The sequence below is a fragment of the Poecile atricapillus genome, chromosome Z (genome assembly GCF_030490865.1).
Source record: "Poecile atricapillus isolate bPoeAtr1 chromosome Z, bPoeAtr1.hap1, whole genome shotgun sequence".
In the NCBI taxonomy this organism is placed as follows: Eukaryota; Metazoa; Chordata; class Aves; order Passeriformes; family Paridae; genus Poecile; species Poecile atricapillus.
Window position 1 is genome coordinate 36,633 of NC_081289.1, and position 27,560 is coordinate 64,192.

The following is a 27,560-nucleotide window of genomic DNA, read 5'->3' on the forward strand; positions in this document are numbered from 1 at the left end:
CAGGTGCTAAGCACGACAGAAAAGAAAGGGAAAACTCTCTGTATCAGGCAGTGGAGCCTCCCAGTAGTGTCACAAAGGTCTAGCAGGGATGGATGGAATTTGAGGGGTCCCAGCACAGCCCCTCTGTGTTGTTCCTCTGGAGCCGACACTTCCCAGCATCCCCGACCAGGCTTTGGGAGTCCCAGCTCAGGCCCCCTGGCACATCCCACTGCTTCTTCAAGTCTCCTTTAAGCAGGATTATTTTTTTGGGGGGGGTACGAGCACCCAAAGCCAGCAGAAGTGGCCTCAACCACTTTTGGTGGGATCTCTTCTTCACCAAACTCCCACTGTGAAAACCCAGCCTAAGGCTCAGCTCCCCATCCCCTCAATCTCTCCAAGGAACTGGGCTTGGATTTGCCAGTAGAGCTGGGCAGAAATGCTGTTGTCCTTATTGGCTATCCCAACTGCAGTGATTGCTGAAGAAACAATTGAAAGAAATTAAAGGAATGAGGAGAAATTAAATAAGAGCTGCCAGCTCCAACCAAGGGATGCTCAAACCCTTTATCAATGATTTGCTTTAATTAACCAACTCCAACAAAGTCATTAACTCCATATTGATATAGTAGGATTCTTTTTAATTGAGTTATAGATAAATATTGCAGAATGTAAAAACCTTTCTAAACCCAGAAACTCTTTTAAGAGATATACAGGGCACAACTGCAGAGAGAATCTGGGGATTCAAGGCTAAAATCCCAAAGTTTGCAGTCTTTAGCATCTTCCACTATTTCATCAGTGACTGTAAACACTGAGGCTTCAGCCTCAGGAAGACACAGTCAGATATCTTGGTCTCACCTCAGCCTTTCAGCAGGTACAGTCTTCAGGAAGAGAGAAGAAAATGGGTCGGAACGGACAGCCTACTTCCAGAAAATCAGCATAATTCATAAATCATTAAGCAGAGCTGTAAGAACTTCCCCAAAGGTTCGTTTCCCTGTGGGCTGAGGGCTCCAAGTTGAAGCACAGGCTGGACCTGCCATGGACAGACTACAGAAACCCCAGAAGTAAAAGCTACTCAGCCAATTCCATAAAACATTCCAAAATCAGGCTCCCGGGATGCAACCATCTCTTCTCTCACCTTCAGACATCCAGAATGAGGTCTATTGCTCTTAAGCAGCATTCAAAAACTTGTTAGAGCAGAAACTGCCCCACAAATGACACAGCAGTAATGGAAGCTCCTCTGGCAGGTCTGTCAATAACAAAATGTTTCAGTTACCTGTACAGAAAAGGAGGTAAGACCCATCACAACAGGCTGAACTGGAGCACTACTTCAAAACAGGGCAGTGAAGGTGGAGGGCAGAAGCTTTTCCAAGAGAAGCAGTGCCTACCAATGAGGTAGAATGAGGAAATTAATTCAGAGTTTTTGGAGAAAACTTTTTAAAGCTCACAGTAGTAAAGCCAAGTAGTGTTGGGTAACAAAGGAAAAAAAAAAAAACAAAACCAAAACCTGAACCACTTTTGGAGATTATTCTTGCTTTATACCACAACTGCTTGCTTTTATTGAAAAACACTAGGTGGAACACTCATACTGTATGAGAAACACTGACAATTAGTCAAATGCCCAGAAAACCAAACACAACTGAAATACCAGCATTAACACAACAGAACTCCTGAATTAATTGCTCAAATATATAGCAAGCCTTGCTTAAAGGAGTGTCGCCATCAGCCTGATTTAGTTTCCTCCCTTTGGAGCTGTAAAACAACTGACCTTCAACACCGGTGCAAAAAAAAGCCTTTTCTTACATATTTTAGCCCTGAACTTGCAACAAGCACCCACCAAACTAACAATTCACCACATACAGTTATTGAGTCATTCCTGTCTTTGAGCACAAATCAAGCTAAAGCTATGGAGACAAGAAAAAGAAAAGTGACTTCATGCTGTTCTTTTGGAAATTACAGAATCACAGGGAGGTTTTTGATTTGCTTAGGAAAATGCATACCCAGTTTAGTAGATACTGAATAGCAGGGAAGGCAGGAGATAAATGCTTTGGTTTCAGAGACAAAAATTTAAACAAACCTTTCTATTAAACCACAAGTCTACAGGACTGGTCAGAAGACTTTATTAAGAAGAAAACCCCTGGTGTATCATCTTCAGGGACAGAAGAGGATCTCCTTGGCTGGGACACAGCCTCGGTCAGCACTGCTCCCCCCAGGACAGGCCACCCACGGCTTTCAGCTCTCTCACAGCCTTTGAAATGTTCCCACAGATCCCAGAGGATTACAGAGCCAAGTTTCACGTTCGTCTTTCTCCCACAGTTCAAGATGTATTTCCTCTCAGACCTGCCTGTGCAGAGTAGCCACACGGGACTCAATCGTGGTCAGTCTTGTCTCCAGAGCATTCAGTATCATATCTACCTGCAAAAGAACCAGGGAAAGGCACTTGGTTACACACAGAATTTGACAACACAAAGAGCATGTGTGGACGTCAGAAAGGGCTCAAATCTGATCTCACATCACCAATTCTTTTCATATGATTCTTTCCCTGCTACTTTCATTCTGTGAAAGCTTACCCAGCTCTAACATTCACTGTCCACACAGTAACTTTTGCCAGACTTGGTAAGCATCAAAGTCACACACTCAGCGTTTGCTGGACAACCTTCAGCTTCCACAGTCAACTTCCTTACCCTATTTTGTCCCAACTCTTCCAACCTGCAGTCACTAGATTTTAGAAGAGCAAAACATCAACCTGATTTATGATGTAGTATTTCAAGACAAAATTGCAGCAAAAGCATTTAGTCCATTTCCATAAAAGGCAGAAGAAACATGACTAAAAGTGAACTGAAGATGTGGAGAAGTGAATCAGAACAAGCTAGAAACAATATATCAAATTACTGAGGCATAAATAGGAACCTAATGTTGTGGCTGATAAACAGAAAATGCTAATTACCATGAAAATTGAAGGAAAAGTTACTGAAAATCTTGTGTAACACAAGACACCAGTGACATGAAGCAGTCCAGGACATGTTACAATGCACTGAATTGCTATGGGCGAAATAAGCTGTTCTGCAGAAACTGTTGAAGCATATTAAGGTTTTACAGAGGTAATTTAAACAAAGAATGCTATAAGGTTAAATCTCACCTTTTGCAGCACCTCTTGCAAGACAGCTCGACTTTCAAGAGTAAGCGGTTCCTCGTGAAGATCAGCTTGCTTCTCTGGGCTTCCTAAAATATAGCTGAGATGCCACAGTTCAGATCATGCACTTCCCACAAAAATCCAAACATGGCACTCCTCCAGAACCCTGAGAGACAGCCATGGATTCTGGGGCTACAGGATACAGTGAAAAATTGCACAGACACCGAGAACACTGCAGTGCTGGCTGGGAGAAGCAGCATTACTCTCCAAGCAAGTGCTATAGGCTGCAACCAGGTTAGTGCTTTAGAGAATTTTACTACCATGGAAAAAACGAAGTATCATAGCTGTGGAATGAAGAAAAAACCCCCAAAACCACTGTCTAGAGTGTTGGAGTCTGGAATCCAGAGTGTGTGTCCTTGTTTCTGATACTTAGTTATAAGATCCAGAAAAACACCAAATTTCATATAATATGAAATTCATGAGCATGTTTTCATGGTGATACATGAAAACAAATGTTAAAGTTAGATGGAAAAAGCTAAAGGTGTGTGTAGATTAGAGAGTTTTCTTAAATCACTGGGTGGAAAAGTTAGTTTAGAGAACAGGAGACGAGATGGAGGATTTACGGTGCTGTCTCTTGTCCCTTCTTCTTTCTTCTTCATGTTCTTCTCATAGAGGTTTTTGGGTAGTAGTAAGTGATTGGATAGAGAATGCCACAGTGCAGCACAGAGGTGATGGGTCATTGGGTCATTAAGAAAAATAATATACATGTCTATTGTTAATTGGGTAAAAATAGGTATAAAGATAAAAGAACTGCGTATTTCGGGGCCATTTTGTGCATCAGACACGAAGTGTGCCACAAGGCTTTGTTTGTACCATCAGAAGAAAGAAATGTACCAGATTTCAAAGATTAACCTTGTGCAGCCAGCCTGGAGAGACCTGTCAAGTTTTGTGATTACCTTTTAATAAACACGAGAAATAAGATTCTAACGAGCTCGAGAATTTTCTTCAAATCACAAGAACTGAGATAAGCAGGGCTCCCCACGAGGGAGGATCCCAAAAGAATTCAGTCCAAAGGAGGCTGAGAAATCTGGGAAGACGGAAAAATACAGAAGTGATACAGCAGAAACAGAGAAACAGAAAAAAGAGTTTTTAAAGAAAAGTTACACAGAGTGCAAAGGTGAACATTCACAGCAATACAGCAAAATGAATGGGAACTTCAAAAAAAGACAGAAGACATTAAAAAAAAAGAGACATTAAAACTAGCCCAGATGAACAATCACTGTCTATTAGAACAATGCTTGCATAAAAGAACTCTGGCATGGGGCCTTAATTCAGGATATAGTTACTGAAGAATACTTTAAGACCACTTTAAAGTGCTATAAGCCAACTAAACCCAAGCACGCTTTCATTTTCTAGGCAGATTTAAAGACAGCTGAGTGAGAGTCTCAAGCACAGACTCAGTTCTCAGATTTGCCTTCGCCCACCTTAGCAGGGACAGAGCAGATGTGGCCAGTACAGGTCAGAGCCACGCCAAGTTCTGCCCGAGCCCCTCTGGCCACACTTCCTGCTGGTAATGCTGACTCCTAACTAACTAACTGCTAACTCCAAGTTCCAGGCCTACTTGGAACTTGGTTTCTCTGCTCTTCCGATCAAATGAGAAGGAATCCTCCTGTGCCCTGGACCCGGTGATATTTTCTTGGCTGGAATGCAATTTCTCATACAAAAGGCAGACCTGTTTGTTTTGTTTTGCTTTGCCTTTTTTTCCTAGGATTTGCCTTACACAGGTGATTTTCCTCACAAGTGAACACTATGATAACAACAGCAGCAATACAGAAAACCACTCTGGGACAGAGCAGCAGAAAAAAACTACCTCTAGACTTTGAGAGATATAACAGGAGCAGCCTGAGTGCGATGCCTGGCACATGAAGTGAAGCTGGCAGGCTGATCCATAAACATTCTGCATTTACCTTTCAATAGAGTCGACACTGAAACAAAACAAATCTCTTTTGTAGTCGAGATGCCTTGGGGTGCACCTGTAGATGCTGCCAAGCGTCCTCGAGCAGCCAGAGCAGAACAAGGTTTCTACCACGCTGTAAGTAAGAAATATCATTTCTTCAGAAGAAAATAAAAGGAAGCACCTCTCTCCATCCATTTTCTAAAAATAATCATGCATTACAATTTTTTAAAGCATTCATTCTTGCTTTGTGCAGTGTAAATTACAAGCATTCATCTTTCCGCCTGAGTTTGCAACAACCCCTCAGGCTGACTGACCTCAGCAAGACCATGAGAATCACTAAATTGTGGAAGGGACCTTAAAGCTCATCCCATTCCACCCCCTGCCATAGGCGGGAACACCTCCCACTGTCCCAGGGTCCTCCAAACCCTGTTCAACCCGGCCTTGGACACTGCCAGGGATCCAGGGGCAGCCAGAGCTTCTCTGGGCAACCTGTGCCAGGACCTCTGCACCCTCACAGGGAAGGATTTCTTCCTGATATTTCATCTAAACCCGCCTTCCTTCATCCTAAGGCCATTCCCCTTGTCTGTCACGACACGTCCTTGTGAGAAATCCCTCTCCCTTAGGCTATAAGCCGCTTGCACATTCCACCCCAAAGAAGAGTTCCAGGGGCTCTCGGGGGCACACGAGCACTCCGGGCCCTTTACCGGCCTTGTCCTCAGCGCCTTTCCCGGGAACCCCCGACTCCCCCGGGACTGTGCCCAGCCAGCACCGGCGCTCACCATCCGCACTCGCCGGGGAGTTTGGAGACCTTCCGCTCCGGGTCCACGGCGACGCTGCCGGCCGCACCTGCAGCGGGAGGGAGGGAGGGAGGGAAGGAGGGAGGGATGGCGGCAGTGACCGCGGGGACGCGCCGGGGTGGCAGGGCTGGCACTCACTGCGCAGCAGGATGCAGCCGCTCTCCTCGTCATTGACCACCCAGCTCGAGGTGTCGCCCACGGGCCGCCTGCAGCCGGAGCACATGAACACCATGGGCATGGGGGCCGCGCCCGCCCGCCGCTCTCGCTGCTGCTGCTCGGGCCGGCCGCCGCCCGGCTCCAGCAGCGACAGCGAGTTCTCCAGCTCCGGGCACAGCTCCATCGTGTCCCGCCTGCCTGACGAGGGACCGGCAGCGGCCCCCGACACCACCTTCGAATCGCCCGCCGAGGAAGCGGCAGTGACGACGGGACCGCCCCGGAACTGCTCCTGGGGCCCGCCCGCCCCGTCGAGGGCCGGCCCCGGAGGCGCCGCCGCGTGTCGAGGGCGTTTCGAGCTCGTAAGGTCGTGGAATCAATGCAAAGGGTGTGGTTATTCCAGTACATCCTTTTCATATGAAGCGTTTTATCAAGTCACGCCTAATTCAGAGAGCCTCCTGAGGCAGCAGGGACCCACAAGGATCATCCAGTGCAGCCCCTGGCCCTGCCCAGGCCCCTCAACAACCCCAGCCCTGCATCCCTGGAGCGCTGTCCAAAGGCTCACGGAGCTCCGGCAGCCTCGGGGCTGGGCCCATTCCCTGGGGAGCCTGGGCAGTGCCAGCACCCTGTGGGGAAGAGCCTTTCCCTGATCTCCGACATGAACACCCCCTGGCAGAGCTCCAGCCCTTCCCTGGGTGCTGTCCCTGTCCAGGGAACAGGGACCGGAGCTGCCTCTCGGGAGGAGCTGCAGCCCCCGTGAGCTCTTCCCTCAGTCTCCTCCAGGCTGATCAGGCCAAATGCCCTCAGCCACTCCTGGTGCGGCCCCTCCACACCCCGGCCCTTTCCATTCAGATCCATTCAGAAATGTTTTTCAGCCCAGCTGCGCTCAGGAGCTCCCGGGAACAGTGCGTTGCTCTGAGAGAAGGGTTTGTGACCCAGCTGGCACTTTGTCTACGCTGTCCCTGGGTTATGGGACACCCATCTCACTTGAAAGCACGCTGAGGAGTAACATGAGTGTCCGTCAATGTTATAAATTGTCGTGACGAAATAGAAGGGACGATTTATATAATAATTAATGAAAGCCAATTTTTATTAATTCAGCAAGCAGTAAAGCAACCAAAAACCCAGCTGGGGGCAAGCCGGAGGACACTTCCTATTAAGTGTCCCGCACACGGCGTGCGCCTTCGCTGAGGAGGTTCCCTTTTTTATACAGTCCCTGCATCTGGTCTTCCTAAGTGAAGATCGTTGCCTGCCTCGCTGATTATACATACATTCCCACTCCTTATGTTGCAGAGAATTTGTGTTTCATTCAAATAACTTTTCTTTAAAATAAACCCAAGCCTTAATAGTCTATTTCTTTTTAGTAAAGAAACAGCTGTTTTCTTTTGCCATATGAATCCTGAATATTTTGATTTGCTTCCATACATATTTTGATTGTTCTATACTGTTATTCTTTTTCACTGTGTCCTTGACAGATTGAATGTGACTGTTTAAATTGCATTTTGTGTATATACTTGTTCATCATCCTTTATTCGATTTTAACAATCTAAAATGCTGCTGGAAATTATTCTAGTTCTCATTTGTCCTAATTGCTGAACACAGCAATTGTGATGGGAGCTCCTGGAGACTATCTTGTGTGTTACAGCCTTATGGGAATGTGTGATGAATGGAGGTTTGCCCTTTTACAATACTTTCATTACTTTCTTTATTTTCCTCACTGTTGTTGATTCTTTACAAATGCTTAGCAGACCAAAAATGCCAAGTTTTAAAGCATTTAATTAGTGTTTGAGGCATGGGTACACGGAATAGGAAATCAAGGACCTGTTTGGGTGTATTTAAGCATGCATTTTCTTATAACCATCTCAAACCCCTTCAGTCCTTCTCGTATTTGCATATATGGAATAATAATTTTGTAATAGTGTCTCGACCATCTTTTCATTATCCGGGTCTGTAGAAAACTATGACTAATGGTTCTTATTCCTCTTACCATTCCTTAAAATGTTTCTGTACGTGTTGGGAAAAAAAATCTCTAAAGAACAGTCGTTCCCATTCTGCAAACTATCATTAATCACAGAATCATGGAATGGTTTGGGAAATCCTACTGAAGCAAAGCCACAAGAACTATCTGACTCCTTCTATTCCTTTGCACCATGCTCACAATGACTTGTGCAGTTTTTAGGGAGCAAATAGACACTGGGTGGACTGAATCCCACTGCACTGGTAAAGAGACTTTTCCTTCTGAAGAAGGGCTGCTCAGTATGTCTTTCCACACAGTGAAACCCCATATTTGTGTTCAGTCCTATAACATTTTCCAGGATGACATGCACATCATTCATGCACATCAAAACGGATGAAGAACTCTAAATATTACACTTAAATAAAGAGTACACACATATATGTTAAACCTTTAAAGAAATGTGGCTTTGTATAATAAAATAAAACACCAGTAAAAGTATTTAAACAACATAGTTTCCTTTTTTTATGTACTTTGTTCACAGAAACAACTATTAACGGCATATGACATCTGAGTTTATGAAGACCTTGACCTAGTATGTGTCAGTCGCTGCTCAGGGGAGAATGGTAGATTTTCATGATTACCCTAACCCTGCACCACCCAAAGAATCTTCTTCCCACTCCTGCATATTCTTGAATTTCCCAAATGAGGGACCTTCCTCTGTGTGAGTTTTCCCTCCCACTGTGACTCCAGTAACTGCAGAATGCAGTCACTTCCTCAGTGACTGCCTGGTTTTGTGAGAAGTGCTTTCTCCAACAGCCCCAGAGCATGAATTACAATTAAGGTCCAGTTGCATTCTTCCACCAGTACTCCCTCTCTCGTAGTGTACTGCTGTTATAATTTTAAAAAACAGACATTTTATCCTATTCTTTGTGGTCAGTTGCACCAGGATTTTAAAAAAATCAAGACATAAATATACCAAATTCAAATCTCCCGGGCTATAGAGCCATTGGCTGAGATCTCTCTCTCTGCCCAGCTTCCTTGCCAGTGGTGTACTTGCTTCTTATCTTGAATGGGGCTGGCCGAATCGGATTTGTGTTATGGTCAGGTTTACTTTGTCCAAATGTCAATCAATGTGAAACCACCACACCAGTCCAGGCCAGCTGTACTGTGACAATGCTGTGACAATCTCCCACGGCTGGGGGCTGGCAGAGCTCAGCACCTGCAGCCCCATGAACTGTGTCTGGAGCTGAGCCCTGGCACAGGTCACAGCCGGTGACTGCAGTGGGTGCTGAAGTGATGTGGCATTCCTGACCCATGATCTGCTGCAGGTTGTAATGCCTGACTCAGAAAACAGTACTCTGGGTAGGGATAGCAGTAAGACAAGGAGCTCCTTGTTTAAATTTGGCGTTGCTCCAGCTTTGGGGAAAAAAAAAAAAAAAAAAAAAAAAAAAAGCCATGCAAAGCAAAGTCAGAATCCCTCTCAATACATAGGATAAAATGGATGTCTCAGTTTGGAATACAGGTGTCTGCTAGGGAGGGCAGGAGCCTCCTTTGGAATGAAAAACATAAACCCCCTCCCTCCGAATGATTATAATTTTGAAATCAAGAGGCTCTCAGGTAAAAATATGGGGGTAGGAATAACAGTTCTTTACTAGTATGTATAACAAGGCAAACAATAATAACTACAGCATTAAAAACAAAACAGAACCAGGGACCCCGTGGCAGCTTTCTCGGCTGAGACGGGAAGGGATGGAGGAGAGGCTTTGCTACACAAACCCCCTCGGGCAGTGCCGGTGCTCCTGCAGGGCTCTGAGGAACACTCAGCTGGAACAGCAGGGATGAGCTGAGATCCCGGGATGGTGGAACAGCAGGGATGAGCTGAGATCCCGGGCTGGTGGAACAGCAGGGATGAGCTGAGATCCCGGGATGGTGGAACAGCAGGGATGAGCTGAGATCCCGGGATGGTGATTGAGGTGGAACAGCAGGGATGAGCTGAGATCCTGGGATGGTGATTGAGGTGGAACAGCAGGGATGAGCTGAGATCCTGGGATGGTGATTGAGGTGGAACAGCAGGGATGAGCTGAGATCCTGGGCTGGGGGCTGAGGTGGAACAGCAGGGATGAGCTGAGATCCTGGGATGGTGATTGAGGTGGAACAGCAGGAATGAGCTGAGATCCCGGGATGGTGATTGAGGTGGAACAGCAGGGATGAGCTGAGATCCTGGGATGGTGATTGAGGTGGAACAGCAGGGATGAGCTGAGATCCCGGGATGGTGATTGAGGTGGAACAGCAGGGATGAGCTGAGATCCTGGGCTGGTGGAACAGCAGGAATGAGCTGAGATCCTGGGATGGTGATTGAGGTGGAACAGCAGGAATGAGCTGAGATCCCGGGATGGTGGAACAGCAGGGATGAGCTGAGATCCCGGGATGGTGGAACAGCAGGAATGGGCTGGGATCCCGGGATGGTGGATGAGGTGGATCAGCAGGGATGAGCAGAGATCCCGGGATGGTGATTGAGGTGGAACAGCAGGGATGAGCTGAGATCCTGGGCTGGTGGATGAGGTGGAACAGCAGGGATGAGCAGAGATCCTGGGCTGGTGGCTGAGGTGGAACAGCAGGGATGAGCTGAGATCCTGGGCTGGTGGATGAGGTGGAGCAGCAGGGATGAGCTGAGATCCTGGGATGGTGATTGAGGTGGAACAGCAGGGATGAGCTGAGATCCTGGGCTGGTGGATGAGGTGGAGCAGCAGCTCCGCGGCGGTGCCTGGCACTGCCATGTCCCGGCAGAACAGGGGGAGAAGGGGGCCCACAGACGAAAAAGAAGCAAAAGAAGCAGCTCCGTCTGGGTTATGGCGAATTTCCTTTTTCAAGCCCCAACAGCTCCAAGAGAGTGTCTCGCTCTCTAGCTGAAGAAAGCAGCCAGCCCCCAGCTGCCCCTGCTCTCCCCTCCCCTGCCCCCCTGGGCCCAGCTGAACTCTTCGTGTTTCTCAAGTACCAGCAGTCAGGTTTCCCTTCAACTAATGGGCAAAAATTCCATAGGTGTGAAGGAACAAAAGGAAGGACACCCAACTTCCAACACCAGGCTCTGCTGAAATCCTTGCAGGGCAGCAATTTGATGGTACTTTGAAGCTGATTAACTGCATAGCAGCTGTGAGAGAGGAGATGTCTTGTTGCCAAGCCATCAACTGTGGCAAAATTGCTTTTCTTGGATGAACGTGGTTCATTATAGCTTAATTGTAATATTAATGCACACCTCCATCCCAACGTTATCTGCCTCCAAGGTACAACCACCTCTCACTGGGCATGAACTCTATATTTTTTTTACTGTATCTTTAGAGGTGAAATGAGAGAATTTTACACCAATCAGTAGCAAATATATGCATGACTAGTGTCACTCAAGCTTCACCTAAATGTAAAGAAATAGTAAAAAAGTAAGCCAAGAATGGAGAAAAAGTTAGGGAAGGCTCCATCATAACTGCTGGGAGCATTCAATGGGCTGAATCTATCTTCTGTCCCTTAGGAAGGCCTGTTGGGTTAGAAATGCACTCTGCCTGTTGGATAGTTCTGTTGGCGACCTCAGCTTGTCGGTATATTGCTTTGAATAAGTTTTTGCAGTCAAAAATACACAGATTGGCACCGACAGATACCATCATCAACAATCCCTGAAACTTAACCTGTCACAATTTTATATTTATAAAGAATATAATTCCATAATCTGTTCCATAAAATTCCAAAGAGTGACTCCTTCACGGATGCTAGCAGTTGCCAGCAGCAGGTCACACACTCATATAGGAAGTCCCACTGAAGAGTCATAAAGTGGGAAGACCTGCTGAGAGGTCTCCCTTGTGCTGTTGGCCTATTCCCTGAAAATCAGTCAAACTTTCCTCCAATCCAGGACTGCTCAACAAAGGGTCCCTGTAACAGGATGCTGACAGACTCGTCAGGCACAAGGGTCTCAGCTTTCCTGGGGCACTGTCAGACAAATTAAATACTAAGGGTCATGGAAATCTTCCCTTTTCACCTGACAGTTCTCCAACCACCAGGTTGTGTTTCCTTGCAGAAGCTCTAAGACTGCAGATGTGCACATGCCAGTAGGGCCTGGAGCATGAGCCTGCCTAGAAAACTGTTGGTGGCTACTCTAAACATGATCACTCACTCTCTCACAGTCAAATGACAGTACTTAGTAAATCTCCTTACTAAATCTTCCCTTCAGTGAAAGCCCAGATAGTGTATTCAGAATAATACTGTGCTGGGTGGACCCTGGCTGGATGGCAGGTGCCCACCAAAGCCTCTTTATCAATCGCTTCCCTCCTCAGCTGGATAAAATACAAAAAGGCTCATGAGCTGAGATAAGGACAGGGAGACATCACTGACTGATTACCATCACAGGGAAAAAAGAGAGAAATAAATTGAATTTATTACCAATGTCAGAGTAGGATAATGAAAAGTAAAACAAATCTTTAAAACACCTTTCCCACATCCCTTTCTCCTTCCCAGTATTTACTTTATTTCCCATTCTCTCCCTCCTCCCCACCAGCAGTGCAAGAAGATAAGAATGGAGGTTATGGTCAGTTCATGCCACTGCTTCCCCCTCAGGAAGAGGAGTCCTTGTGCTGCTGCAGCATGAGATCCCTCCTACAGGAGACAGTTCTCCATTAATTTCTCCAGCATGGGTCCTTCTAATGGGCTGTGGTTCTTCATGAGCTGTTCCAGTGTGAGGTGCCTTCTCTGGGGTCAGTCCTTCAGGAACTGCTCTAAAGTGGGTCCCCTGTGAGGTCACAAGTCTTACCAGGAACCTACTCTTCTCTCCTCAGGCCCACAGGTCCTTCCAGGACCTGCTCCAACACGGGGCTCTTCCACAGGCTGTGGGTGGATTTCTGCTTACCTCCTGCAGAGCTCCGTGTGCTCCAGGAGGACAGCCTGCTTCACTATGGGCTGCATCATAGGCTGCAGGAAAATCTCAGCTCCAGTACCTGAAACACCTCCTCCCCGTCCTTCTTAGCTGACTTTGGAGTCTTCAGAGCTATTTCTCTCACATATTCTCAGTCTTAACTTCTCGGGCTGAAATTGCTTCTGACTTTTCCTTCTTAAATGTGTTATCCCAGACATGTTACTAGCAAGGCTGGAGGTATTAGGCTTGGCCAGTGTCATCCTGGAGCCAGATGGCATTGTCTCTGCCAGACATGGGGGAAGCTTCCAGCAGCTTCTCAAAGAAGCCACTCCTGTAGCCTCCCTACTACCAAAACCTTGCCATGCAAACCAGTACATATTTGGACATCACAGAAGTCTAAATATAAGCAAGAATAAGTCCAGTCTAAAGTTTTGTTACAGGTCTGCAAGTTCTTATTCCTGAACAGGAAAAACTTGCCAACTATGGCATAGGCACTCCATCGAACATTTCCTGCATTCTTCTTTCCTTCTGCATCTCTTCCCAGATTCAAAGAAGCTTCTGATCATGACCTTATCTAATGAACAGTGAACAAGACACATTTTGCTGAGCTTCTATCCATGCTGCATTACTCTTCCCATCATGTCCAAAATCAGAGTCATTTCCTGATCTAGAGTATTAGCTTCACTCCAGCATTTACATGAACAGCACAATTCACAATTCACCTTGGTGAGCTGCTTCTTTCAACTAGATTGTCTTCTCAATAACAAGAATAAAGGATGTGTGAAGCAAAAATATTAGGGTCATCTTCAAATACTTCATTTCTCATACAGTCACAGAATGGATTGTGTAGAAAGGGACCTCAGAGACCACCTTGTTCCAGCCCCATGCCATGGGGTTAGATCAGGTTACTCCAAGCCTTGCTCAACATGGCCTTGAACATTCCCAGTGACTCAGTTGTATGAGAGGAGAATAAGTAGGACCATGAGTATATAAAAGATTTGATCTCTCAATTATTCTTCTACTTTGGGAAAATGAGTAGCATATTTTCTCTGGTTACAGAAGCTGCTCCAAACCATTGACCTGTTTGCTAGAGCTCTTTGATGACAGAAGGCTCAAATAGCTGCAGCAGATTTGTCACTATCAGACTGGTTTTTCTTTCAGTTCTTGTGATCTTATGACTAAAGCTGCTTCTTCAGAGACTACCAAATCCAAGCACATCTGGTATGGACAACCTGGCTGGTGTTTATGAACCAATACCATGACAAGAACAGTTCAAGTTACATTCTGTTGATAGTTCTCTACACTAATAACAACTTGAAACTCTTCTTTTGTACATCAGAATATTTCCTCCACACTCCACCACCCAGTTCTGCTAGTGCTCTTCCAAACTTGGCATTACTTTTCATCCGTTTCAAAGTGATAATCTGGGACACAGAATAAAAAGGAAATTTGTGCCCTGAAATTTGGCCTTTAAATTTTAGAAAGACAAGTCAAATACTGCCACCCAGATTGTTTTTTCTGAACCTGCCCTGCATTTATGTGGCTAAGCTTCAGTATTTGTACAGGAGCATGCACTCAGATACACAGCAGTGTCTTTCTGTTCCTACTTCCATATTCATGTTTATGGAAATTTTGTTTTGAAAAATGCTGTCTCTCCTTCCATGTGTTTCTACACCCTTCTGTCTGTTGGCACAGCCTTTTCTCCAGCTTGATTTATACACTATGCCGACGGTTGTTTATCATGGCCACAATGTGTGACAGGTCCAAACTCTTCATCATAACCTCCATGAACTCCTCATCTTTCCTTGCTCCCTCCACAAATTCATCCAGAGAAAGTTCACCTGTGTCAGACACAAATAAAAGGCATCACAATCCACATCTGACAGGAAAAGGAGTACAATAATCTAGCTTTAGAGACCACTTACTATATAGGCACTTTTCTAAGGCACTCTTCTAAAGACCTCAGAGAGTCTTCTTAAGCTTTTATGAAACATCCCCAGTATCTAGACAACACCTGCTTCCTTTTTTTTCCCCCATACAAGGGAAGAGGTAAATAAGAAAGAACAATAGAAGTGGGTAGCTAAGGAGTAGGGTCATAGCATCCTTTTTTTTCTCAACCTGTCGTAGTATTAACGTGCCCTATGCTTGCTGATTTTCAAGGATAAAGAAACTGACAGAAGGAGGCTGTGACAAGCAGAAACAATTTTTTCTGTCCTAGGCCAAAGAGCCCTTGTTGAGGGAAGCAGATCAGCAGAGTTATTCTGGAATAACAAAAGAGCCTGTCAGAAAGTAATAAGCACCTGAAGTAGCAAGGAAAGAGATACGTCTCGGGGACACACAGGTACCACAGTGACACTTGACTAACTTTTAATTGAGCACTTCATATTCTTGCTGTATTGCCTGCAGCAGATCCAGTGGAGAAACTCTTAACTTCAACATTAAATTCCAGTTCTTCCTTTCCATGCTAAAGTACTTAGGAGCAGCTGGGGCCATTTCTTAATATTTCCCACTTCTAACTGGCATGAGCTATACAATAACATACAGAAAGGAAAACAAAACACCATTCCAAAACCCCACTACCAAACTCTTGTGAACAGAACAAAGCTAAGACTCAGTAGAGGGAAAAAAATCCTGATTATTTATCATGCCAGGAGAAAAATCCTTTTTGGTCCATGGAGAGCGCATTACTGTCTGAGAATGCAAATAGAAAGAAAATATGAAGTGAAGAGGCCTAAAGTTCTACCAAGAAGGGAAAAATTGGATGTTACTCTGTAGAAAAGAGGCTGCCTGAGCTGGATGACAAAGGCAGGAACCTTACCATCGCCGTTCACATCAATCCTATCGAAGACTCGATTGGTGAACTCTTCTGCACTAGTTTCATGGTCAGCACCATTAATAGCACGAATAGCCTAAAATAAAAGAGCAAGAGTAAGAAACTGCCTGACAACTCCCAGACTGATTCTACATGTCAGCATAGATTCATAGTAAGACACTCGTGCCTGGTACCTTCCCCATACAAATGAACCAGCATCATAGGAAAACAAAGCATAAATCATCAGGCCTTGGGGATGGCACTGAAGAGTGTAAAGGGAGCATAGCTCTGGATCACAGAATGAGCAGAAAAATCCAGAGGATTTTCCTAGTTTTTCTTAGGTACAGTTTAGGTGCTGCAGAAATGGCAGAATCAGAATCCACCTAATTGATCCACTTTGGCTCACTCTGTGACCTTATGGTACACCAGGCCTCAGAAACACTGTCAAACACCCTCTGCACTTGACATTATGAAATTCCTTTGTTATATGTTGTGGTAATTTATTTCTATTCTTACTTTCACGATTTCTATTTATATATGGCTTCCTGTGTGTCTGGCTTCTCCCTAAAGCTCACTGGAAATTAATTTTCGTCTTTAAGCCTTATCCACTTCTCTTTGCTACAATCCTTATTCATAACTACATAGCTCAGGCTTCTCTTTTCTTTCAATGCTAATATTTCCTTTGTTTAAAGATGTCCATGAAATATGTGATTTCAGAGCCTTTATACTGATTCTAAGTATAGTTATATACTGATATATACTGATATATATTGAGATATACTGATATATACATATATATATCAGTATACTGATTCTAAGTACTATTCATTTTCTAGTTTTTACCCTTTGATATTTGGTAATTTTCTTCATTCTTTTTCAAATGCCATTTTACTGAAACTAATGCCATGTCAGCAATTTCCCAAGGTTACCAAAAAAGACAGTGAACTACACCCACAAAATACAAAGGGCAATACATTTCTTGACACCAGTTGTTGCCCACAGGACTTGTTTCTCAAGGGCTCTGTCTTAACTGTTGTTATCTGTTGCTTCACTGTAATGTCTGAATATTTCTATTTCAAGTTACTATTAGGAGGCTGTATGTTACTACAGGTATTGATTTTGGTCAGGTCTCTTTGATACCCAGCTCTAAAATTCTTATCCATATGAGAATGCATTAATAACATCTTATTAGTGCTTTATCAAATCAATTTTATGACATTTCGTATTCAAAAATGTAATTTATTTAGGGTCATTGAATCTTTCCAGCATCTTGGAGGAAATATTTTGCAGCTCCTGCAAAATAATCTCAATTTGCAGCGTAATTAATTCTGAGAAATTTATAGTGATCTTCATGCTCATAATTCTGACCCCACCCACAATAGTTATTTGCATACAATCCTTTCCATTCTCAGTCATTCTTCTTCAGGCTATTTGCCAGAGTCAGAAATGTTTTATGATGTTGATATTTAGGAGCTGATTCTAAAAAATAAACTGTGAGTAGCTCTCCAACTTCTCATGAGGAAAAGGACATATTAAAGACACATTGCAGAGATAGCAACTGACAGTCACAGGGTCTGAAACCTTGGAAAGTGCAATTTATGTCACAGTTAGCGAAAACAATTTTATGGTTATCTACGCTGTAACATAAGCTGTGGTGATATTCTGTCAAGTCTGCTTATTGCATTATATGGTGATGGGGAATTCTGCTCAGCGAAGGAAGGATGTTAAAGGTCTCATCCATGATCATCCATGTGGGAAACAGCAAAGGTCTTCCTTGTGTGATTTGTCTTTAAGGAAAGAGGCAAGAACACAGACCCCTGGAGATTCACCTTAATGATGTTGAGCAGTTCATGTCGATCAATGCAGCCATTGCCATCTACATCATAGAGCTTGAAATACCACCGCAATTTCTGCTCCATCTTCCCTCGGAGAACGAGGCTGAGGGCAGCCACATATTCCATGAAATCAATATATCCATCCTGTCACAAAAAAAAACAAAATTATGACAGGAATAAACTAAGGGATTGCATGCTCTTAAGTTGTTTCATCTTACTGGTCTTTAGATTCACAGCTGAATGAGAAAGGCCAACAGATGGCACAGAGACTTGGACTTAGGCAAAATCTTTAGTGCAGAGACATGTTATTTCTCTATCCACTAAATACCCAAGTTCCTAAAGTTATGATCTATTACATAGCGGCTCCTTTATGCACACCATCTGTAGTGAGGTAACCTGGCACTCCTCGTTGTCAGCATGAACAAAACCCCCTCTGTGCACCAAAGCTCACTGCCTTTGGCCTACTGGGAGAGAATATTGAGCCCAGCCCATGGGCTGCAGGTTTCCTGTACTAGTCTGCTCTGCCTTTGTGGGAAACTGCTGTTCCAGTAAGCCATAGATCTCTTCTCCATTCTGTGGAAAATAAAGTGACTGGGGATGTTTTGTGAAATACACAGAGCATGATTTAACCACTGGAAAAATGTTCAGTATTTAAGTTTTTAATATTTCATTTCTTGACTCTACAAACAAAGTAAAAAAATCTCTTGTTTCTTTTGCAAGAAAAATGCCAGTTAGTAAAGGTTCTTTAGCCCTAAATTTAAAGCTGACTAAAATTTTGAAGCGGTTAAAAACAAACTGCAAATAAAACACATATCTAGGTCAAAGTTTCTGGATAACCACAACAAATACCAGAGAAAAAAACCGAAACTTTCATTTCTTGAAGTATTTAATCAAAGTCAGATGCCTTTCTGAAATGGATGTAAATAAACATATGTAAAAGGTGAATGTAGGTGAACTAGCAGAGCAGTGCTGTTTTACAGTAAGGATCACCACATTTAAAATGTTCACTCAGGGTGGGAAGAAGGGCATGACAGGCTGAGAGAGCTACGGCTGCTCAGCCTGGAGAACAGCTGGTTCCAGGGAGACTTTGATGCCCTTTCCAGTACTTAAAGGAGCCTTAGAAGAAGGCTGGAGGGGTACTTTGGACAAGGGCATGGAATGATAGGACAAGAAAAATGGCCCTAAGCTGAAGGCGGGCAGATTTAGATTAGGTGTTGGGAAGGAATTTCTGACTGTGAGGGTGGGCAGGCCCTGGCACAGGTTGCCCTGAGAAGCTGTGTCTGCCCCTGGATCCCTGGCAGTGTCCAAGGCCAGGCTGGACGGAGCTTGGAGCAGCCTGGGACAGTGGAAGGTGGCCCTGCCCATGACGGGGACGGCACTGGGTGGTCATTAAAAGTCCCTTCCACCCAGACCATTCCATGTCTCTATGACTGTGCTGCCCCTCCCTGCCATGCCCAGCACACAGAACCAGCCCCTCTGTGACAGCGGCTCTGGGCCGGGGGCACTGTGAGCACCACAAAGGCTGTGGGTGCTGTGGCGGTGGCTGCACTGGAGGTGACACCTCGGTTCTGGCTGCTGCCACCTGCACTGGCACCAATGGCTTTTCTGTGGCTTCTCATCCTGCTGGCCCTGGCCTGGCCCGTGGGAGGCACCTGGGACACCTGCAGGTCGGTGGCCCCACTTAGGGGGCTCCCTTTAGGGGCCCCACATGTTCCCCACACCCACACCACAGTGTTCCAGCCTCACTCCCTGGCCAGTGCCCAGGTACTGGCACAACCTGTGTGCAGGGCTGCCACAGAACAGAAGGACAGATGTGCCCCTCAGGCATCCCAGATCTTTCTGCCACTCAGAACTGGGCTGGAAGGGATGACAGGGGACTTTCAGCCTGAGTAGAGCAGCCACTGAGCAGAACAGTGATGGCTTTGTGTTACAGAAGGACCTGTGGTCTCCGGCCCATGGCTTCTGACCACAGCTCTGCAGTTCTCGACTATGGCTCCGTGGCTTCTGCTGCTGGCACGTCCCATGTCATGGGTGGCACCAGTGTCCAGCCAGGGGCCTGGCCTGGCATTGTCAGCATCCAGGCCACCTGGGAGAACGGCACGTGGCACATGTGCACCGGTGTCCTCCTCAGCTCCCAGTGGGTCCTCACGGTCGCGCACTGCTTCGCCAGGGGCGGGTAAGAAACAGCAGGGACAGAGATGTCCCCAGAGCACAGCCAGGTGCCCAGGTGACAGCACCACGTGCCACTTTCATCCCGGCTCTTTCCTCTCTGCTTCCCTGCCCGCCTTGGGAAGCAGAAGGCAGGGAAATGCTGGGCCACTGCAGCCCGTGGCTCTGCTCCCTGTCACCCCTGTCCCCTCTCTAGGGACATCTCCACGTGGGAGGTGGTGTTGGGGGCCATAGATCTGACTCAGCTGGGCCCTGAGGCTGAGGTGAGACACATCCAGAGGCTCCTGGTACACCGGCACTACGTGCCTGCCACGGCGAGGAATGACATCGCCCTGCTGGAGCTGGAGCAGCCCGTGGAGTGCAGCGACTACATCCAGCTGGGCTGCGTGCCCGACGCCTCGCTCAGGGTCTCGGAGCTGAAATCCTGCTACATCGCCGGCTGGAACTTTGCCAGAGGTGAGTTCCCATGCAGGATGTGCGCCCTGAGGGAGAGCTGGGCATGCCAGGGACACAGGCTGGGCACCCTGGGGACGTGGAGTGGCCACAGACAGAGTCCAGCTGCGGGATGGCAGCAGGGCCGGGGCTCGGAGCAGCCCGGGCTGGGGGAGGGGGTCCATGCCTGGGGGGGCGGGGGGGATGCGGCGTGGTCATGGAACTGGATGAACTTTAAGGTCCTTTCCCACCCAAACAATTCCATGACTGTGAAGCTTCTGGAGAGATGGGTCTGGCCCCTTCCCCAGAGCCAACAGCTGGACACAGCTGGACGAGTCACTTGGAGGCAAAGGCAGTCCCAGGGAAGGGGCTGAGCCAGACCAAGGGAAGCAGTTCACCCCAGGCAGGGGAGGGGATGGGCACCGACCTGCTGGGGGCTCATTCCCTTCTGTGCCCACAGCTCAGGGAACAGGCATGGTGCTGCAGGAGTCCAAGGTCCACCTGATGGACACGGAGCTCTGCAACAGCAGCCGCTGGTATGCGGGGACCATCCACCCCCGCAACCTGTGTGCTGGGTACCCGCAGGGCAGCATCGACACCTGCCAGGTAGGAGTGTGTGATGAGTCCCTCAGCCCCCAGCAGAACAAGAACCCCTCATCCCCCAAACACAGCCCAGCACAAGCTGGGCCTGGCCTGGCACTCTGCCACCCTTGGGTCTCTACCACTGCCTGGGCTGCCCTTCCTTTCCCCATCTGTGCATCCCTGCCCTATATCCTGGGGCTGCCCTTCTCTTCTTCACCTGTTGGTCCCCTTGTCCCCAAAGCCCAGTCCTGTGCACAAAGCCCCTTCAGTGCCCCCAGAAAACCCAAAGTACGGATGTGACCCTGGAACATCTGTCCCCCGCACATCTGGGACCCACCTGCAGAGATGGGAGAGCCCCCGAGCTGCTCCCAGCCCAGGGCCTGGAGGCTCTGGACCCTGAGCTGAACCTTCCCAGGCTGGGAATGCAGAGCTGGCAGGGGCTGGGAGAGAGGAGCCAGCCCTGGGGATGCGAGAGAGGAGAAAACCTTGGGATGGGAGAGAGGAGCAAACCCTGGGGATGGGAGAGAGGAGCAAACCCTGGGGATGGGAGGGAGGAGGCAGCCCTGGGGATGGCAGCAGCCCACCACAGCCTCTGATCTTCTCTCCTGGCACAGGGGGACAGCGGGGGTCCCCTCGTCTGCAAGGACAACAGAGCCGACTACTTCTGGCTTGTGGGAGTGAGCAGCTGGGGAAAAGGCTGTGACAGAGCCAGGCACCCCGGGGTCTACACCTCCACTCAGCACTTCTACAACTGGATCCTGCTCCAGACGGGCCTGAGCCCAGCAGAAAGAGCCGGTCCAGCACCGGAGCCAGTTGTCACCTTGGCCCCTGAGCAGAGTCTGGAACCAGAGGAACCAGAAGAACCAGAGGAACCAGAGGAACCAGAGGAACCAGAGGAACACATCCGCTTGACCCCCGAGTACAGCCAGCGACCAGTGGTGACATCCTCGGGCACGTCACTGCCCGTGCTGTTCCCACACCAGATCCTGGTGCAATTCTGGAATCTGCTGCAGGAGTTCCTGCAGTTTCTGAAGGACAAAGAAGCTTGAGCAGCAACAGGATGAGCAGGACCCAGGGCTACAGTGGACCACAGCATTTCCTGCCAGGCCAAAGGTAGCCTTGGGCCAGAGGCTTCTCTGTCCTGCCCGTGCTGCTCCGCTGCGGCCACACCGATGCTGATGTGACTGAAGGGTTGAAGTAAAGTTTCTGCATTCATCATTAACCGTGTTTTCAGCCCTGCTCAGTGCACCCACAAGCTCAGAGAGTCCCTGCTCTGTCTGTCCGTCTGCTGTGCTGTTCACATTCATTCTTCAGCCCAGAGAGGGCTCCATGGAAATCTCAGTGCCCCTTCCAGTGCCTGAAGCAGGTTATAATAATGGGGGGAGTGGCTTTTTGCATGGGCAGGTTGCAACAGGACAAGGAGGAATGGTTTCAATCTAGAGGAGGGGAGATTTGGATGAGGTGTTGAGAAGGAGTTTTTACTCGGGGTGATGAGGCCCTGGCCCCTGAAATGTCCAAGGCCAGGTTGGATGGAGCTTGGAGCAACCTGACATAGTGGAAGGTGTCCCTGCCCATGGGAGGTAGTGGAATGAGATGGCCCTTAAGGTCCCTTCCAACCCAAACCATTCTATAATTCTACAATTGCAATTTATAAAATAAGAATATTGAAAATTTATCCTATTTGTCATCATCAAAGTTCTCAAAATCTGAAGGTCCAGAAGGCAGACAATCCCATCCATCATGTCTGTATTACGACAGGGTGGATTTTCCTCTGTTCCTTGTTCCTTGCCCTTGTTCATAAAAAGCGATTAAGTGAATAACTGTTAACAGACTAAGATTAACTGATGTAGATCCATTGCCACTAGTTGCCACACTCTTACTTCGTTCCTCTTGAGATCACTGTCACTTTTTTTAGATGATAGCTTTTAATCTTTTCTGACCAAGTTTGAATTTGTGAATCTTCTTGTAACATTGTTTACTGGATAACATAGGGCTCACAGGAAAAATCTGGAATGTACAACATCCTTGAATAAATTTTAAAGTCCTTAAACATCCCAAGAAGGGAGAAAGGTGAAGTGAAAGAAAGACTTGTGCAAAAGCTGTTAAGGTTTTGCTTTCACTTATGAAACTGCTTCTCATGACTCTTACTCTCCTAGTCACAGAGGACTTTGGGATGAGAGAAGATGTTCTTTGAGGTCTGCAGTCATTTCCAGTCATCTACCACAAGACCTCAGCTACCCTAAGGGGTCCTGCCTGCTCCTCTCTTTAAGAATTTTGTTATATTCCTAAGCATTCCTTAGCTCCTTATACTGTCTCACATGTCCAAAATAACATTCTTTGTTGGTCCCTAAGCTTTCATTCTTCAAGACTAACTCTGTGATTTCCTGCCTGGTTCTCATGGCTCTGTGACTGGATCCTCCTTGACTCCATTCCAGAGCCTTGGAGCAGAGAGTATATCTGAATTTTCCCAGGATGCTATAAACCCAGTTTTCTTTGTCATTAAGAATACAGGCTTTCAATCATAGGCTGAAATACATATGGATAAAAAGCAGGCAAGAGTGAGGGTCGTTGCATGCTTAAAGGAATTATGGGGGCTCCTGTTTTCTACCAGCAGTCACTCGTCACAATGAGGAACAATAGCCACCCCCTCACTCAAGCTTCAAGCTGCACCTTCCAGCACTGAGGAGAGCCACAGACATTGTCTGCCCATGTAGTGTTAATTTCAGCTGCCAAATACCTGGAAATTACTCCTCTGTGAATACTATAATGATTTCTATTGTGTCTGATTCCTGTGGTCTTCACAATTTCATACAGCTATGTTTTTGAATAATAAGAACATGTAAGAAGAATAGTGAAATTAGCATTTTGCTAGTTAAACAAGGCCATGTCAAATAATAGGCAGTAAGGAATTTTCAAAATTCAAAGATGAACTTGCATGAGGTAGTTAGATAATCAGGAGTACTGTTTATGTCATCTACGTTATTACCTGTACACATTAATTTGCTCCTTACATTTAGATACTTTACATCATCATCCCTTGGCATCTTTCCACACCAATGTTTGCAAGAGAAAAATGTTTCCAAGAGAATATTTATGTTCTTTATGTTTGCAAGAGAAAGACAAAGACCCTGAAAGTGCAGGAGTTGGATCACTTCTAAGCAGCACGAGACAGTTAATTCCTTGCCGGAGAACTCACCTTGTTCATATCAAACGTGCGGAACATCTGCTCAATGTACTTATTGGCCTCTGGATCCAGCCCTCGAAGCCCAAAGAACTGCTTAAATTCATGCTCTGTCAGCTGTCCAGAAGGACACTCTGTCATGAATTTCTTGTACCAGTGGTGGATCTCGACAGCCTGTAGATCATCCACAGTGGAGCTGCTGTTGTTTCCCATATGTACCTGTGGTCAGAAGGATGATGATACAGGAATGATCCTCTTTCTCCTGTGGCTCTCAGAGCACTGCCTGTTCGCTCCTGTCCATGCTCGACACTAATGTCACTTACGTGAGGGATCTGACTTTCCACAAACCAATTATAAATGTTAATCTTCTTGGAGGCTGATCCACAAACCAGAAACCTTCAATGATATAAACAGTCTTCTTAGAATGGAAAGGAGATGCAAGATAATCTAGCAAATCGCTTCTATTTTAGAAGCTAAAGCAGAAAGGGTGAGAAGGTTAATCAGACACTGGCACTGGGAGCTATACTGGTTTGGTAGACTACTCTATTTTTAACCTTGATATAATTATACATGAAGATAAGAGGAAATGCCCACAAGATGTGGGCTGTGAGGTTAAGTAAAGATCTGATCCTCTAAGTGGATTTGAGAGTCTGTTTTCTCAAATAGACATGTTGAGTAACAGAGTGTGTAGGGCCAGTAACTGTTACAGAAGTGGCCCAGTACAAGAGTGAGGTTATGTGGGAAAAAGCTCACCTCCATGCACACAAAGGAACACAGAGGAACAAGGCTGAGGGGGGGGGACGGACACAAATGTTCCCCTAGTTTGGCAAATCCAAGAACCACCATCGAAGTGCAGTCAACCCATGAAAGGCTCAACTGTACAGAGGGGAAGGGGCAAAGAGAGACAAGCACAGGCTGGGGAACACAAATCACCCAGTAAGAGAAATAAAGGCCCGCTCCCAGCTCTTTCTAAATACGTCTCAGGGGAGCTATCAGTCGCATGGGCCTAGAGGTGGCACCCATGATGAGTCAGTGGGAGAGGTTGTGGAGCACCCTACAAACTGAGTACTGACTAGGGGCACAGAAAACGCTGGGAGGTCCAGGGCAAGAGCATCTGGGGACAAGACTCACAACAGGATGTTTAGGGGAGGAACAGAAGGTGTGGAAAAGGATGGGTCTAGGTAGTTTGGGAATGAACAAACATAAGAAAATGGAGGCAAGGGAAATAGAAGGGGCTGGTTGCATGTAGAATGGTGCTAATCAGTATGAATGTCTATCTGTGTCTTCTGCCTGGTAATCACAGTCTTTCTGGTTTTCTAACACTTCTACCTCTCTTTTTTTTGTCCAGCTCCACAGTGCTGTGCTCTGGGCATATGTATGCATGCGGATTTATGTGCCCACAATGGGATCGAGTGAGACCATGTCAGTCTATGATCACTAGTAAATATCAAGCTAGACTAGCCAGCAAATAGGCCAAGTAGTTTGTGAAACAGGTGTGTGTATGTCTGTATTAGTGAGACCACTGGAGTAGTTGACTATTAGACTGAAGGTGGAGGGTTGAGGGTCTGTGTTTCTCTGTGCAGGAGACAGCTGCATCCTGGGCACCTCATCACATGTACTGGAGTGTACACAGTGTACACGTCTGTTTGTAGGTTGTTGTGTACAATGGAATCTGTACCAGTGGTGGGGTTGTGCACCTCAGAGGGTCTGGCATGTCCAAGGCATCGAGAGGCAGCTGCTGGGTAGGCTGAATGCCTAAGCGCACACACTGTGTGCTTCCCACTGATGGACCTTCACAGAATCACAGAATGGTTTTGGCTGCAAGAGTCCTTAAAGATCATCTACTTACACCTCTCTCTGTGGGCAGAAACACCTTCCCCTAAAGCAGGTAACTAGAGTCTAGGCTCCTTTGCCGGCTATGCTCCCTTTGATGGAGCCCAGGCTACAATCAGCTGTGAGTGCACATTGCTGGCCCATACTCAGTTTTTCATTCCCCAAGACCCCCAAGTCCTTCTCCACAGGACTGCTCTGGATTCACTTGTCACCCAGCCTGTACCCATGCTGGGGATTGCACTTGGCCTTGTTGAACTTCATGAGGTTGGCAAGGGCCGTTCTCTCTAGCCTGTCCAGATCCTTCTGGATGCCCTATCCCTTCCATATAGAGTATCAGTCACACCACTTTACATCCACATTTAAAGCCAAAACTTATTTTTAGTATAATAGAAATTTTAACAGTCTGACTTGAGAGTCATAATAACAACAGAATACATCTACATCTACACCCTACATCTAACAACAGAGAAGCAAAAAAAACCAATGTATTCAAGTACTTATATACAAGAAAAAAGCTGCACTAGTAGCAATAATACAATTAAAGCTGCAACACATGCACTTTGTTTCTGTGCTTTCTCTGGTGTTACACTGACCTGCCTGCTGCTCTTCTGGATATTAAGATCTGTGGTTCACTCAGATGTTTGCAGAGGAGGAGGGGAGAGTCATGGGAAGTTGTCAGCATCTGAGTCCTTCACTGGGAGGAATGTGATATTCTTGTGCATAGTTTCCTCATCCTCTTTTTTAATATTTTTTCCTTTCTTCTCTTTCCTTTCACTTAGTCACATAGGTATGTGTTAAGAGTTGTAAATATCTCATTCTACCAAGAATAACTGTTTGCTATTACTACCAATACAAGCCCATGGCTGTACCATGCAAAGATAGATAAGTAAAATAAATTAACCACAGATACCTGGAGAAATTGCTCTCACATCTAAAGTGAACAAAGGGAAGAGAACAAAGTGAACAAAGCTGCAGACAGGGTATGAAAAATGCAGAGCACACTTGGCAAGCCTTGGTTCTGAGGCCCTGTGAACAGGGACAGAGCCTGTGGCCACACTGGGGCAGCGCTCCTGGTGCCACCAGAAATAGGAATACAGCGCATCTGAGTGCACAGTGAGGGTGGCCAGGAGGCAAGGAAACTGTGCTGCTCAGGCTTCCTGAAATCCTCCCCTACATCTGGCTGGGGGCAATCTCTGGAATCAGACCGAGAAGTGAATGGATGAAAGGTTCTGAAAAGGAAAACGAAAAACTGGACAGGGGCTGGCAGTGTGCACATCCCCAGCAGCATGGGCAGCAGCTGAGGGGGAGAACTCTGTCCCTCTGTCCCACTCGGGTGACACCCCACTTGCAGAGCTTTCTCCAGTCCTGGGGCCCTCAGAACAAGACAGATTTGGAGCTGCTGAGGCAGTCCAGAGGAGGCCACAGAGCTGCTCCAAGGGCTGGAGAGCTGAGGGTGTTCAGCATGGAGGAGAAGGCGGCTCTGGAGAGACCTTACTGCAGCCTATCCGGATCCGGCAGCTCTCAAGGCCGGCTGGAACGGGGCTCCGAGCAACCCGTACCTATGGCAGGGGGGCGGGACTGGATCATCCTTAAAGGGCCGCTCGGACCAAGCCACTGGCCGCCACTTCGGGCGCTGCCCGGCCGTGAGAAAGCGGGACCCCCGGCCCCGCCGCCGCCCCCCGGCCCCGGCGCCGCCGCCCCCCGGCCCCGCCTCCCGCCGCCCACTCTCCAGTCCGAGCCTCCGCTTCACCAGCAGCGCCGCCCTGGCCCGAAACGCCGCAGCTGATTGGTCGCTGCGTTGTTATTGGGCGGGAGCCCAACACGTCCTCGGGATTGGTCACTTTGTGCCATGTTG

At 47.0% G+C, this 27,560-nt stretch overlaps 3 protein-coding genes across 3 annotated transcripts; 1 reads left to right on the top strand and 2 right to left on the bottom strand.

Annotated features, from left to right (window-relative positions):
• Window positions 1–1,285: 1,285 nt before the first annotated feature.
• Window positions 1,286–12,911, bottom strand: LOC131592644 (protein Mis18-alpha-like). Its single transcript, XM_058864280.1, has 6 exons — window positions 12,856–12,911; window positions 5,999–6,372; window positions 5,843–5,909; window positions 5,074–5,196; window positions 3,113–3,206; window positions 1,286–2,388 (listed from the first exon to the last, which is right to left on the bottom strand). The coding sequence occupies exons 1-6, from the start codon at window positions 12,909–12,911 to the stop codon at window positions 2,308–2,310; spliced, it is 795 nt and encodes a 264-aa protein (XP_058720263.1). The 3' UTR covers window positions 1,286–2,307.
• Window positions 12,912–13,755: 844 nt separating this feature from the next.
• Window positions 13,756–27,147, bottom strand: LOC131573732 (guanylyl cyclase-activating protein 1-like). Its single transcript, XM_058827955.1, has 5 exons — window positions 26,299–27,147; window positions 23,888–24,091; window positions 17,503–17,652; window positions 15,680–15,770; window positions 13,756–14,702 (listed from the first exon to the last, which is right to left on the bottom strand). Exons 2-5 carry the CDS (start codon window positions 24,083–24,085, stop codon window positions 14,575–14,577), a joined length of 567 nt encoding a protein of 188 aa, XP_058683938.1. The 5' UTR covers window positions 24,086–24,091; window positions 26,299–27,147; the 3' UTR covers window positions 13,756–14,574.
• LOC131573731 (acrosin-like) lies at window positions 18,482–22,160 on the top strand. Its single transcript, XM_058827954.1, has 5 exons — window positions 18,482–19,175; window positions 19,442–19,684; window positions 19,874–20,133; window positions 20,570–20,715; window positions 21,306–22,160. The coding sequence occupies exons 1-5, from the start codon at window positions 19,105–19,107 to the stop codon at window positions 21,738–21,740; spliced, it is 1,155 nt and encodes a 384-aa protein (XP_058683937.1). The 5' UTR covers window positions 18,482–19,104; the 3' UTR covers window positions 21,741–22,160.
• Window positions 27,148–27,560: the final 413 nt, after the last annotated feature.

Excerpts from the sequence above, each read along its gene's own strand:
- LOC131573732 (XM_058827955.1), bottom strand. The coding sequence starts at position 24,085 with ATGGGAAACAACAGCAGCTCCACTGTGGATGATCTACAGGCTGTCGAG. Across the intron at positions 17,653-23,887 it reads GCACGTTTGATATGAACAAG|GATGGATATATTGATTTCAT; the intron begins GTGAGTTCTCCG and ends TTTTTGTGACAG. Across the intron at positions 14,703-15,679 it reads GATTGATGTGAACGGCGATG|GTGAACTTTCTCTGGATGAA; the intron begins GTAAGGTTCCTG and ends TGTCTGACACAG.
- LOC131573731 (XM_058827954.1), top strand. The coding sequence starts at position 19,105 with ATGGCTTTTCTGTGGCTTCTCATCCTGCTGGCCCTGGCCTGGCCCGTG. Across the intron at positions 19,685-19,873 it reads CACTGCTTCGCCAGGGGCGG|GGACATCTCCACGTGGGAGG; the intron begins GTAAGAAACAGC and ends TCCCCTCTCTAG. Across the intron at positions 20,716-21,305 it reads GCAGCATCGACACCTGCCAG|GGGGACAGCGGGGGTCCCCT; the intron begins GTAGGAGTGTGT and ends CTCCTGGCACAG.
- LOC131592644 (XM_058864280.1), bottom strand. The coding sequence starts at position 12,911 with ATGCAGCCCATAGTGAAGCAGGCTGTCCTCCTGGAGCACACGGAGCTC. Across the intron at positions 6,373-12,855 it reads CACACGGAGCTCTGCAGGAG|CTCGAAACGCCCTCGACACG; the intron begins GTAAGCAGAAAT and ends CGACCTTACGAG. Across the intron at positions 5,197-5,842 it reads CTCCCCGGCGAGTGCGGATG|CGTGGTAGAAACCTTGTTCT; the intron begins GTGAGCGCCGGT and ends TCTTACTTACAG.